General features: G+C 33.2%; 2 protein-coding genes across 2 annotated transcripts; one reads left to right on the top strand and one right to left on the bottom strand.

The window, feature by feature from the left end:
• Window positions 1-1,559: 1,559 nt before the first annotated feature.
• LOC105168813 (putative CoA ligase CCL7) lies at window positions 1,560-8,557 on the top strand. The gene is made up of 7 exons (XM_011088970.3): window positions 1,560-1,764; window positions 4,645-5,700; window positions 6,231-6,420; window positions 6,556-6,701; window positions 6,980-7,047; window positions 7,732-7,834; window positions 8,322-8,557. The coding sequence occupies exons 1-7, from the start codon at window positions 1,594-1,596 to the stop codon at window positions 8,433-8,435; spliced, it is 1,848 nt and encodes a 615-aa protein (XP_011087272.2). The 5' UTR covers window positions 1,560-1,593; the 3' UTR covers window positions 8,436-8,557.
• A 1,745-nt stretch (window positions 8,558-10,302) lies between these two features.
• Window positions 10,303-12,573, bottom strand: LOC105168814 (putative inactive receptor kinase At2g26730). The gene is made up of 2 exons (XM_011088971.3): window positions 11,178-12,573; window positions 10,303-11,060 (listed from the first exon to the last, which is right to left on the bottom strand). The coding sequence occupies exons 1-2, from the start codon at window positions 12,463-12,465 to the stop codon at window positions 10,471-10,473; spliced, it is 1,878 nt and encodes a 625-aa protein (XP_011087273.2). The 5' UTR covers window positions 12,466-12,573; the 3' UTR covers window positions 10,303-10,470.
• Window positions 12,574-13,475: the final 902 nt, after the last annotated feature.

The raw sequence follows: 13,475 nt of genomic DNA on the forward strand, positions 1-13,475 counted from the left end.
GTATTTATAGCATAAAAAGAGGGGTTTTATTGCCTAATAGATGTTTGCCACGTGTCCCGGGTTATCAGAGGCGAGTCGCTGGACCCGACTCGAGTGGCGATCCGAACCCGGTGGAAAGGACGCGGATCTTCTGGGTAAAATTGTAATTTTAAAACCCTTGAGGGGTGAAAAGATATATGTTAATAGACTATTAGCATATATCAGAGTAATAACCATGTCGTTCTCTAGGCAATATCCTAGAGGTTTCTGAGGTAGTTTTTTCCAAACAAAATTAAGGTTATACCCGTCATAATTTAAAAATAAAATTAAGCCAGGCCCCCTCTTGGACCCGTCCTTGAATTAAAGTATACATGTATACTATGCAACAAATGCCTATTATCATAAATGGCGTACTATAGATATCGTGTGGCTAAAATCAATATTATTATTAGGCTTAAATATATTTTTGATCTTATAATTTTGACATACTGATATTTTTAAATTAAGAACATAAAAAGAGACTATAAAAGCTTTATCATCAAAAAAGTAAAACGGTTAGAGGGCAATAAACACACAAATAAATACAGGGCATAAGTTGCCGCCGGCCCGCCCCTATTCATAAGGTCCTTGTTTGCCACTACCCCATAGGTACGGGGCAATAATTGCATTTAAGTCTAAATAGTATAGATTAATAGGATGAGGTAATTGCAATTTTTGTACCATGGTATAGAGGGTATTGCAAGTCAAGTACCACTATTTACAAAATAGCCAATTTTGATACTGTACTTACACAAACTTGCAGTTTTGGTACCTCATTTCATTTTGACCTCTAAAACTTTCCAAAACTGTCAATTTAGCCCCCAGCTTTTTTTTTTTTGCAAAACTATTCTCATTACTATTCAATCTATCAGACCCAATATGCTTTCGAAATAAAATTAAGCCTCCATAAATTCATACATTTTTTGACCACTTTGCCTACGGCTATTCCAACTCTTCGATTTTACGGATTTCATCCAACCACACTACCATAGCAGATGGTTCGCAGGCCCTTGACTCCTTTAGCAATAAATAGTATAGCCCTATTTCGTTTCCTACCTTTGGGCGTAGAGGTACTCCAAGTAGAGACTTAATAAAATTTTGGGTGGACAGGTTGAACAAAAGCTTTTTCTTTATTGAAGAAATATAGGTAATATTATATAGATATTTGTTTCTCTATTGGAGAAAACAACTACATAGCCTCTCATTAAGAGGACTATACCAGTTGGGAAAACCCCTCAAAACTAAGAAAATTAAAACTACAAGTATTTGAAAACTTAAAATCTTATACTTTGAAGAGTAGGAGAAAATTTCTAATGATCTCTATCTGCTTTGTTGCTTCCTTAGAACCATCTGTAGATTTCAAATACGAACTTCAAACTTGTTTTTAGATGACGTCATTGCATTAGTAATTACTTTGTCTTTTTTGAATGATGTCATTATTTTCGTCATCCCCTTATCCTTTCAACCAAACTTTTTGGGGTTGAAATGATATTTTCAAAAGATAAAGCATAATATCAGAAGTGTCAAAACATAAACTGAGAAGCCCATTCGCGTGTTTGTCAAAAATCTTCTGAAATGAAGTTGAAAACGTGCATGCATGTGATGAACATGCTAACGGGGAGCTTCACTGCTCGATTCTCATCCACCTCCGCCGCGGGGCATTTCTCCGCACGAAATCGTTCCTGGTTTCTCTTCCAACCTCCTGCCTGCGCGTTCCAGAATAAGCTACGCATATGCATGATGCCGGTAATTACTAATTCTTGAAATTTTGAATGAATATATAGTTTATAAGCTCCTAACATTTTTTTTTAATTTTATTTATAAGTTCATCTTTTAAAAAAGTTACCGAATGATTTTTAACATGTTCATAAACACACTCAAACAACTTGTAAAATAAATCCATGATCATACAACGTAGGAAGAAGAAACATCCATGAGTATTAGTTGGGGTAATAGCATTTTTGGTTCCATAAATTAGGGCGGTTCACTTTTGTTCTTCTTCGTTACAAAATTAATATTTTTAGTCCCATATCTTATAAAAATTAACACTTTTGGTTATCATTCACTTTTTCATCTACAATTTAACGACGTAGTACACGTGTCCAGCACGTGGTTGTTAAGTATTTTTTATGAAGGAAAAATTAGAGCATTTTCCAGCTTGGGATCATTATTGGGAAAAAATATAACTACATTTCAGGGGGAAAAATAAATTTTGAACAAAATTAGGGCAAAGAAAGGGGAGTTTCTGTCTGCTCTCACAAAAATCTTAACTAACACGTAATAAGCACGTGACCTACACTGTTAAATTATAGACAGAAAAGTGAATATGAGTCAAAAGCGCTATTTTTTATAAGTTATAACTAAAAGTGTTAATTCCATAATAAATGAGATCAAAAGTGAACCAACCTATATAACTTATGGGACTAAAAAATTTTATTTGCTCAGTATTAGTACAAGAATGTGGTATATAATAGTGGAGGGAAATTATATGTATATGCTTGAAAGAGATGTATATTCGATTTTGTTCTGCAATTTCTGCAGCTATATATATTATCTGCTTTAGCTTGTTTTTGTTAAAAAATAATAGTAATAATATAACGTAATTTAGATGTTGTCGAGGAAACAAAATTTAAGATGTATCTTTGTGAACATAAAGAGCAAAATTTTTTTTTGAACCAGTTAAAAAATGTCATTTTTATTTTTGGTACCACAATTATTATGGATTTGAGTTTTGGTACTATTAAATTCAAAAATAGATATTTTTTGTTTCAAATTAACGGCAGAGGCCATGTGTCTTGCATGTGGGTATTAATCGCCATTACCTCATATTCAGTCACGTGACTTTGACGTCAAAGGTCATGTTTAATAATACCAAAATAACAAAAAAACGTATTTTTTTATACCATCAAAAGAAAAAAATATTTTGACCAACTTTGATGCAAATGATAAGTTTCTTTTTTATTTTTTACAAAAATAAATATGTTAGAAAAATTTTATTTTAATATACATAATAAAATAGCTCTAAAATTATAATTATTTGTATTTCAAATAATTTTTAAGATCTTTTTTACTATTTTTGAAATTAAATTATTATTTGGTCTAGAAATATATTAATATTTGATCACACACTATAAAAACTAAAATTTATTCTTTGAGTAAAAGTATTAGATATATTTTGTTATTAAATAATAAATAAAATTTTAAATTATAATTATTTACATTCGAGATAAATTGTAGCAACTATTAGTTTTTTTAAATTAAAATTTTATTTTGTTTGAAAATATTTTAATGAACTTTGACCATAAATTATAAGAAATAAAATCTTATATTAAAAAAATAAAGAAATTTTATTTTAATATAAATAATAAAATAGTTTATAATTATTTATTTTGTGATAAATTCTAGCATATTTTAATTATTTTTAAAATTAAATTATTATTTCTTATAAAAATATTTTAAGAAACTTTGACCAAAAAAAGTAAGAAATAAATTTTAGTTTTATTTCTAATATTTATCTCTAATGTAAATAACTATGATTTAAAATTTAATTTATTATTTAATAAAATGAGATTTATCTAATACTTTTATTCAAATATATTTTAATTTTTATAGTTTATGCTCAAATATTAATACATTTTTAGACCAAATAATAATTTAATTTTAAAACTAGTAAAATAGATCCTAGAAATTATCTGAAATAAAAATAATTACAATTTTAGAACTATTTACTATATGTATTAAAATATTTTTCTTAATCTTTTTATTTTTGTAAAAAAAAAAAAAGTTCTATAGTTTGTGGCAAAAGTTGGTCAAAAGATGAGGAAAAAATGAAGTGAGGAAAGAAAATGAAGGGGAAATGAAATTGGGATGTTGAAAGCTCTAATTTATGCCAATTTTTTCTCGGTTTTCGTAGCATCACGTGTCTTTTTCCTTCAAAATGGTGGGGTTAACGGCAGTTAACGGAGCATAACAGTCATGTGCGTGAACATAGCTTTATGGAACCAAAAAAGCTTATTTTTGAATTTAATAATACCAAAACTCAAACCTGCAAAAATTTTGGTATCAAAAACAAAAATAATATTTTTTTAACGATGTCAAAAAAGGATTTTATCCTGTACATAAATGTTTTGTAGCATAAGGTTGGTGCAATATTAATGAATCGATTAATGTTATTAACATGAACTAATGACAAAAAAAATGTGCACAAAGTTGTCATTAAATACAATTAGTGACTCGTGTATGGAGACTATCTAGTGACATTAATAATCACTATTTTATGTCACTATAGATGTATTACTAATTATATTTAGTAACAACTTTATATATATTTCACTAATAATTATAGAGTGACCAAATAATTATATAAAAATTATTATAACTTAATATATAATATTAGTGATAACTTTGAACTTATCACTTGATATTTCGTCACTAATATCATATTTTCTTGAAGTGATTGATATTTAAAATAAAATTAAAAAGAATATGTTTTTTAAAATATTTATTAATAATATCATGCTGAGAACAGATACATTATTGCCTGTTTTTTTTAAAAATTAATTAGATTATAAATTGCCTACTTGGACAAATTGAATAAATATTAATGTAATTTAAAAATTATTACAGTTGAAGTACCACGTTTCGACGTTTAATTTCCGAGCAATGCAAACAGAAACAACACCAACCCCATTGCTCTACAGCGAAGATGGAATCCATAGGTCCCCAAGGCCTCCCATTTTTCTGCCCAACCTTTCTATGATCTCATTCCTTTTCAGAAAACTCCCATCCAATGCTCACTCTCCTGCACTTATTCAGGCTGAAACTGGCCAAACCCTTACATTTTCTGACCTAAAAACTCAAGTTTTCAACTTCTCCAAAACCCTTCTCGACTTCAACATCTCCAAGAACGATGTCGTCCTCATCATATCCCCCAACTCCCTCCTCTTCCCCGTTGCTATCTTCGCCGTGGTGGCCGTTGGGGCCATTGCCACCACCGCCAATCCCTTATGCACCGCAGCTGAAATCTCCAAACAGGTCAAAGACTCCAACCCTAAGCTCATCATCACAACCCCTCAACTCCATGACAAGATTAAACACTTGAATCTTCCTTGCATTATGCTAGCTACTTCCAAGATTCCAATCTATAGTTCTACGACTTCAAGCAATTCAACGTGGTACTACAGCCATTCCGACACGTTTTCTTCGGACATAGCTTTGCCTCCGGTCATGCAAACGGATGTTGCCGCCATCTTGTATTCCTCCGGAACAACTGGAACTAGCAAGGGAGTAGTTTTAACACACAGAAACTTTATTGCATCAGCCCTGATGATGACATCGGATCAAGAATCCTACGGTGATTCCAGGAATGTGTTCTTGTGCTTCCTACCTATGTTTCATATCTTTGGCTTGTCGGCTTTGTTGTACGCTCAGCTGCAGAGAGGGAACACGGTGGTGGTAATGGCACGGCATGAGATGAAGAAGATGTTGAGTGCTGTTGAGAAGTACAAGGTTACACATTTGTGGGTGGTGCCACCTGTGGTTGTGGAGCTGGCCAAACATCAGGAGATGGTGAAAGAATACGACATATCGTCAGTAAGGGAGATCTTATCAGGGGCAGCACCACTGGGGAAGGAGACAGCGGAAGAGTGTGCCAGGATTTTCCCAGATGCTGTTGTATATCAGGTAATGAACGAACACATTCTCATCTTAACAGTGTTGTGTGTGGAGTTTGTGAGCCTGGAAATTGGAATCGATGATAGATTGAGGGTTATGAACATTTTCAGACTTGAGAATACATGTAAACAAATACGTTTTTGCTCCAAGCACTAAAAGAAAATTGATGTTTTCCTACACTATAAATAACCACAACTTTAAAAATCATGATAGATAAATATTATATATCAGGATACTCAAACAAACCAATACAAAAATTTAAATTTTCATCATGGTTAATCAACATTTGCTACGATTTTTAGGTATGACCAAAATATTTGTTGTAATTTTTAGCTATAGCTAATATTATGGTCTCTCTTACGGAAATAACTTAATTGCCATAAAGCAATCGTGGTTAATTTGTAATTTTCATAATGTTTTTTTTTATCATAGTAATTAACTATAACAAAAAGTCATATTTTTTGTATTGAACTACAATTTTGATGATTTAAAATTGAGAATGAAAACGAAACCGAACAAGGGCCTGTGCTGTTTGGCAGGGCTATGGCATGACCGAAACCGGAGGGCCTATTTCGTTCGGAAATGTAAGGACCGATACACCTTATTCGGGCTCGACAGGGGTGCTCGCTCCAGGAGTAGAGGCTCAAATAGTGAATTTAGGTACTATGAAACCTCTTCCTCCTCTCAGAAGAGGGGAAATATGGGTTAGAGGGCTGATGGTGATGCAAGGTAAGAGTTAGGTTAGTGAGTATTTCCTACAGATTCTAAACGTATGTAGAAAATATAAAAACGATGGAACTGTAAGACACAAGATTTATATGGATTAGATCACGAGTTTTCATTTCCTATCAACTCTTTTTCTAGGCTATTTCAACAACCAAAAGGCGACGATGGAAACTATAGATGAGCAAGGCTGGCTGCATACTGGAGACATCGGATATTTTGACGAGAAGGGAAGACTCTATGTTGTCGACCGCGTAAAAGAGCTTATCAAATGTAACGGCTATCAGGTATGTATGTACGGACATTTTTTTATTGAAATCAGGTTTTAAAGTCAAACCAATTATAAAGCAAGAGTGATACACTTCTCATATATTGGTGACTTATCCTAAACTATACACCAACCGCACTGGAATTGTATTGCACTTCAGATCCAGTTAAATCCGATCTAAGTTAAAATTTCAATGTATGTACTAGGACATTATTCATTGCATTGGCTTCAAAAGAATTCTTACAGGAATTTCCGAGGGAACAATTGATTCAGGTCTTGTGTCTTGGGCTGGTTTAGGTTGCACCAGCAGAGCTTGAAGAGCTGCTTCTTACTCATCCTGAGATAAAAGATGCTGCAGTTATAGGGTATGCAGTAGTAACACAAGTTCATGTTGAATTTCTTGGAACGGGAACAGAAAAATTGTCTCTTGAAGCCTGATTATATTATTCTTAAATTGAATTTGCCTCCCTCATTATTAAAAAAAAAATGCATTATTCCCTATACTATACTTAAAATTCTTGATAAATTAATATTATTTAATTTATTATAGTCAAATAATGCAACAGTAAAAATTTAAATTTTGACCATGATTAATCAACATTCGTCATGATTTTACCTAGTGATGATCAAAATATTTATCATAGTTTTTTGTTGCAGTTAAAATTTGGCTTCGGTCGCTTGCAGATACAACGATTTATAGCCATTACACAGTTATGATTAACTAGTATGCTGTAGTTTTAACTTTTAACTATAATAATTAATTTAACCATAACAAAAAAATCTTATTTCTTTTGAAAAGTTGCTTAATTTGGTATTTTTTTTATGGAAAATCACCCTCAGGGATACAACGAATCACCGAATTATTTTAGATGACAATTCCAAAGAGTTTATTTTGGAAGTTCTGTATGATTGATTTTTATTTTTATTTTTTCTGTCGGAAAGAAAGATGAAGAAAACGAGATTTGCATGTCGTTTTTTTGGAGTGTCCCATAATCGAACTATTACTTATGCGACGGTATATAAGCTTTTGACTGAATGAAATTGTTTAGATTGGCTGATGCTGAAGTTGGTGAAGTCCCAATAGCATATGTGGTCCGCTCATCCACCACTTCGCTTGTCGAAGAAGAAGTGAAAACATTTATTGCAGAACAGGTACAATTACTTGTGTATATACATAGAAAGGGAATAAAACAAGAATTGCAAACCTTCAACTTGTGACTATATAATTATATATTAGGAATAATTACATTGTTTTTTCCTAAATTTTGGTAATTATATATAAATTATCTATACATGATTTGAGAAATTACGTTAATTTAGTATCCCAGATGTTCGCAAAATTTATTATTTGGTCCTTAATAAATTTATTTATAGGACTAAAATTACAATTTTCGATCAAATTGATCGAAAAAAGACTAAAATGACAAAAAATTATAAAGTTATAGGACTAAATTGCTAATATTAATTTGTACAAGACTAAAAATGCAACTCCTCCTAAATTACTGGACTAAAATTATAAATTTTTTTAGGGTTAATTTTTATTATGTAATAATGAATTTATCATTGTGAAAAAAATATTTTTTATTATGTAATAATGAATTCTTTATTTTTGTTGGATTGAATGCTTTAATGGTGACAGGTTGCGGCATACAAAAGGTTGAGGAGAGTGATTTTTACTGACAGCATTCCTAAGTCAGCATCAGGAAAAATTTTGAGAAAGGAACTCGCTCAAAGATTTCTGTCAAAACTCTGATCAAGATTGTTAAAAACCTTATACAAGTGTATGTACAAATGTTAGAAAATTAGGGCAAAATGATGGGCAGAATTTATTTTGGTATCACAATTATATCAGGTATTGTTTTTAGTCCCATAAAACTCATAATTATGTATTTTAGTCTCAAAAAGGTCATGTGCATTGGGGTTTCTGAGACGACAAAAGCATCATTTGGGACTAAAAAGGTGGTGTGATTTTAGAACTAAAAAGTCCCAAATTACATTTTTGGGGACTAAAAAGACGTGATTTTAAATTTTATGGAACTAAAAGAGTCACCAGCTATAGTTGTGGTTCTACCCTTATTTTATAGGACTAAGATAACATTTTGCCCTTAAAAATTATACTAAATTAATGCTACGAATAAGAATTAGATAAATCAAATGTAAAAAGTTAAATTATAACTAGATTCTTACTCATGGTTAAAATATTTATCATGATTTTAGTTATGACTTATATTTTGGTGTCATTTACTAAAATAATGATCCGTAGATGTTGCGAATTTTTAATTAATTATTAGCTAATCACATTGAACAGCGAGTTAAAAGAGAAAATGATGAAATTAATTTGAAGGTTGAAGATCATATCTCAAATATCATAAAACTGAAAACCAAATCAAAAATAATTTAAGGAGTGTTTGCAATAACTTTAACAAAAATGAAATTTGGATGTTTTAATTTACAACTTCTGTTTTCAAGGCTTTGAAGTTGAGCGGAAAACAACGACAACCTCATAAAGCATCATATAAGAAGAGAATTTTTTGTACTAATTTGTTTATACTACGTACATGCAGCATTTTCAAGAAGAAAGGTTTTCTATCACACTTTAATTATATACTAACACATTATTCGTATGTATCTCACTTTTAAATTAATTATAATTAAATATAATCATATGCTTTAATTTCCAATATATAACACGAACATATAAGAAATTCAATTTAAATAAAAGAAATTATGTATTACTTTAATTGGTAAAATTGACACCTATTTTTAAACTCAACAAAAAATAAAACAAAATTACACTGTCAAAGTCTTTTGATGTGACTTGTGAGTACTTCCCTTTTGCCATGAAATTTTTTTCCTTTGTTTATTAATTCTTTCCATTAGAAGAAGTGTTACATTTCATCATTGTTTTTTTTTTTTTATTATAATTAAAAAATAAATAAATTATGATGAGTACGAATTAGTTACCATGGCCACACAGCGGCCGTTAGCCAATGTTTCTATATTAGACAGCCTGAAGTTGCGATAAATATTTTGATTTAAATAGCACATACTAATTAAATGAGGTTAAAATCTAAATGTTTGTATTATTTTATTTAATAGTGCTAGATAGTATTAATTTATTATTATTTTTAATGTAGGAAAAGATAGATTATCTTTTTTTAGAGCAGACCACACACACCCAAGAAAAAAAAATTAAATAAACAGTTTCAATCAAACTGACAAAAGTTAACTATTTCATTATTTGGATTTTGTGTTAGTCACTAAACAAACAGTCAATAGAAATTTGTTCAAAGTGCCGTCCTAATGATGTCCTAAAATTGGGATTATTGTACAACAGAAATGACATTAAACAAGACATAAAGCTGCAATCAAGTGAAAGAAAATGTAGAATAAACAAAAAAAAAAAACATGATTTTTCATGGTTTTTTAAAGGTTGACTGGTTCTACAAATTGTCATAATTATTAAATTTTAAGGTCTGAATCTTACTGTTTGAACAAGGTATTGTTATTTGTGACTTATTTCAACATTCTTATTCATGTGCTAACATTAAAAGACCTGTATTTTTGTAAACAGTCGTAACGTCTGGTTACACGAGTAGCAAAAAATCAACCAATGGTATTAAACATAGTGATAAATTACTGCATTACACATGTGTTAATTGTGATATAAAACATGAAATAAGAACATCCAAGAAAAGAATATATATTTCTTGAAACAAAACCAAATATGAGTCTAAAACTTGAGGTTCATGACTGTCTGTGAGATGGTTTTGGCTAATTAAGATTGATCAGGGGTCAGAACTGATGGATTTCTCTTCATGTTCCCTTATAGTGTTTATGATCCCAGCAACCTCCCTCATGTTAGGCCTTGCTGCTGACGAGATATCAATGCATTTCAAAGCCACCTGCAGCAAACTCACCATGCTTTCCTCACTTGCACCTTCTGAAACGAGCGCCTTATCGAACACTTCAACTGTCCATTCTTCTCTGATCGCGGAATTCACCCATCTAGCTAGATCGAATCCGTTGTTTTGGACTACATTGCCGGTTAGCAGCTCAAGAAGGATGATGCCGAAGCTGTATGTGTCTGTCTTGAATGCATTGTTTGAGGAGATGATGCCTCCAGGAGGGGAGTTGTTTTCTTGGAAGCTGTCTAACTGAGCAAGAAATGACTGATCTTGGTTGTCGGCATCTGCTAGGCCGTATTCACTTATAAGCGGCTCCATTTCATTGCTGAGTAAAATGTTGGACGACTTCAGGTTTCCATGTGCTATTCCATCGGCTTGAAGCCCTTCATGCATGTAGGCTAATGCCGCGGAGATCTTGGATGCCAAGGCTAATCTGCTTCCCCAGTCAAATGATTGCCTGTTTTTGGATTCTGAAATTAACAGGCTCAAGTATAGGTCATGACGGTCTAGAAAGACATGTCAGTAAACCATATAGCAGAAAGCGAACTTCATTTGCTTCAAGTGGAGTGAGAGATGGATGAACTTACCATGGAGAAGCCTAAAGAGGCTACCATTCTCTTGAAATTCGTAAACCAGGAGTTTTTCTTGGCTGGAGCAATAAAATGCAACGACAGGCAACACGTTTGGATGCTTGACTTGGTCTATCCTCTGCATCCTCTTCTTGAAATCATCCCTTGAAATATACCAGTCCCTTATTCTCTTCACTGCCAGAGTCACTCCCTCATTTAGTGTCACCTTGTAGAGGCTTCCATTTCTGCCTCTCCCGAGCAATTCAGCCGGAGACCTCAGAAGATCCTCGAATTTCAGCTCGTTGACCATCGGACTAGACAGGACCACAAGTGATGACGAACCCCTTCCACTTTCAGCCGATGTTATGGAAAACTCTGACCTGTTTCCTCCAACAGCTTTCGACTCACTAGACGTGCTACTTTCCTTGTCGCCTGTCACTTGAGAGCCCTTTTTAGCAACGTTTTTCTTTGAGTTAGTTTTCCCTTTCTTGATCAGTTTGAATGCAACTAGACTCACAATGATTATGCCAATCAAAGCATATCCTGAATACATAAAGTAGTCTTTCTTAGAGGAACCTTTCTTTCGAGCTGGAGGGGAAGGAGGGCAAGCATTTGGCAATGGCTTCCCACACAATCCAGGATTGCCCAAAAAGCTCGTCCCATTGAACCGGCCCCCAAGATCAGGAACCGGGCCGCTGAGATTGTTGTTGGAGACATTAAATTCCTCAAGATTGGAGAAATCAAACTTTGGTATCTCCCCACTCAGCTGATTGTTATCAGCAAGAAAAGTCAGCAAACCAGAGATTCTTGACATGTCCGGAATACCCCCAGAGAAGCCGTTATCTGATACATCAACCCTTTTCAAATTGCTCAACCTCGACAGAGATCCAGGGAGACTGCCTGAGAACTTGTTCCCGTGCAGATAAACATGCGTGAGGTGGCGGCATTTGGATATCTCGTCAGGCAACGTCCCAACGACGTTGTTGGAGTTGAGGCTGAGTACCATAAGAGCCTTTGTTGAGCAAAGAGATGCAGCGTCCAGCATCCCTGTGAGATTGAGTTCGTCGAGCACTATTTTTTTTATGGTTGCTAAATCGCTGTAACAGGTCACCCCTTTCCATCCACTTTTGCACGGGTCTGAACTCCTATTCCATCCCCAGTTTTCGCCTCTCTGAGGAGCAAGCTTCTCGATGAACTGCACCAATGCGTCCCTAGCTTCCGTCGTTTCTCCATCAGCCATCGACAGCAGAAGAAAGATTATCTTCAAGATCAACATCAACTGAACTCGAAGCCTCATCACGCTCATGATCAGCTGATTCTCAAGAATAATGCTGGTTATAACTCACTACAAAGTGGCTGAATTCACCACGAAGATCGCGTTTATGGGAAGTGATGATGGACTATGAATACTAACAAGAACTCATGGACTAATAGAAAAAGACACAAAATGATTAGTAATTTGTATTTGTGTGCCGGCAGGGGAGGGAAATAGTCAATGTTAATATGATATGAACATCTCAGTTGGCTTCTGCTCAATCCCAGTGTTGAAATAGTGGGAATTGTGCTGTTACAATCCTGAACCTGTGGAACAGGTCAGAACTAGAAACAGAGTCTTTCTTCTCTAGGCATTCCATATGGTTCAATTATATCGAGAGTTGCGTAAGAAAGTTGTACCATTTAGGGAAAATTCTAGTCCAGATTTGGTCCGATCAAGCCTGAATCAAGTATTTGACAAGTGCTTCATTTTTGTAAGATGGGAAATTCGTGTAACGGACCCACCTATAATAGGACCCAAAACCCGCCCATGTCCCAGCCCAGCTCGAAACCCAATTGGTCTATCTCATAAAACCACCTGATCAAATCTTTTCTATTTCGCAATTAATCGATATAATTTTCTTTAAAAAATTATTATTCATAATTACCTAATAAGGTACTACTATATCAAAAATATAATATAATTTAAAATACATCTATTAAATAAAAAAACAAATAGATTTACAAATATTATTCTAGGCGAGTTATGAGCAAGACTTGGGACCCAACTCGCATCCATAAATGCCAACAACGAAAAAAGTTGTCCTCGGATACAAACCTAGTAAGTTAAACCCAAACCCAACTTCTCCCCATCCGTAACTCCTACCTTAAAATCTTTCCAATGGCTGAGACACACTCGTTTTGTCTACAAATGTGATGCTTGTATAAATAAAATAGATAATGTAATAACAATAAAATGCGTATATTGATAATTATTATCTTTTATTCGATTAAGAAAATAAAGAAACAACTAAAAATTACTCGCTCATTAAAAGAAAGTTG

The sequence above is a fragment of the Sesamum indicum genome, linkage group LG8 (assembly GCF_026168435.1).
Source record: "Sesamum indicum cultivar Baizhima isolate 11 linkage group LG8, ASM2616843v1, whole genome shotgun sequence".
Taxonomy (NCBI): domain Eukaryota; kingdom Viridiplantae; phylum Streptophyta; class Magnoliopsida; order Lamiales; family Pedaliaceae; genus Sesamum; species Sesamum indicum.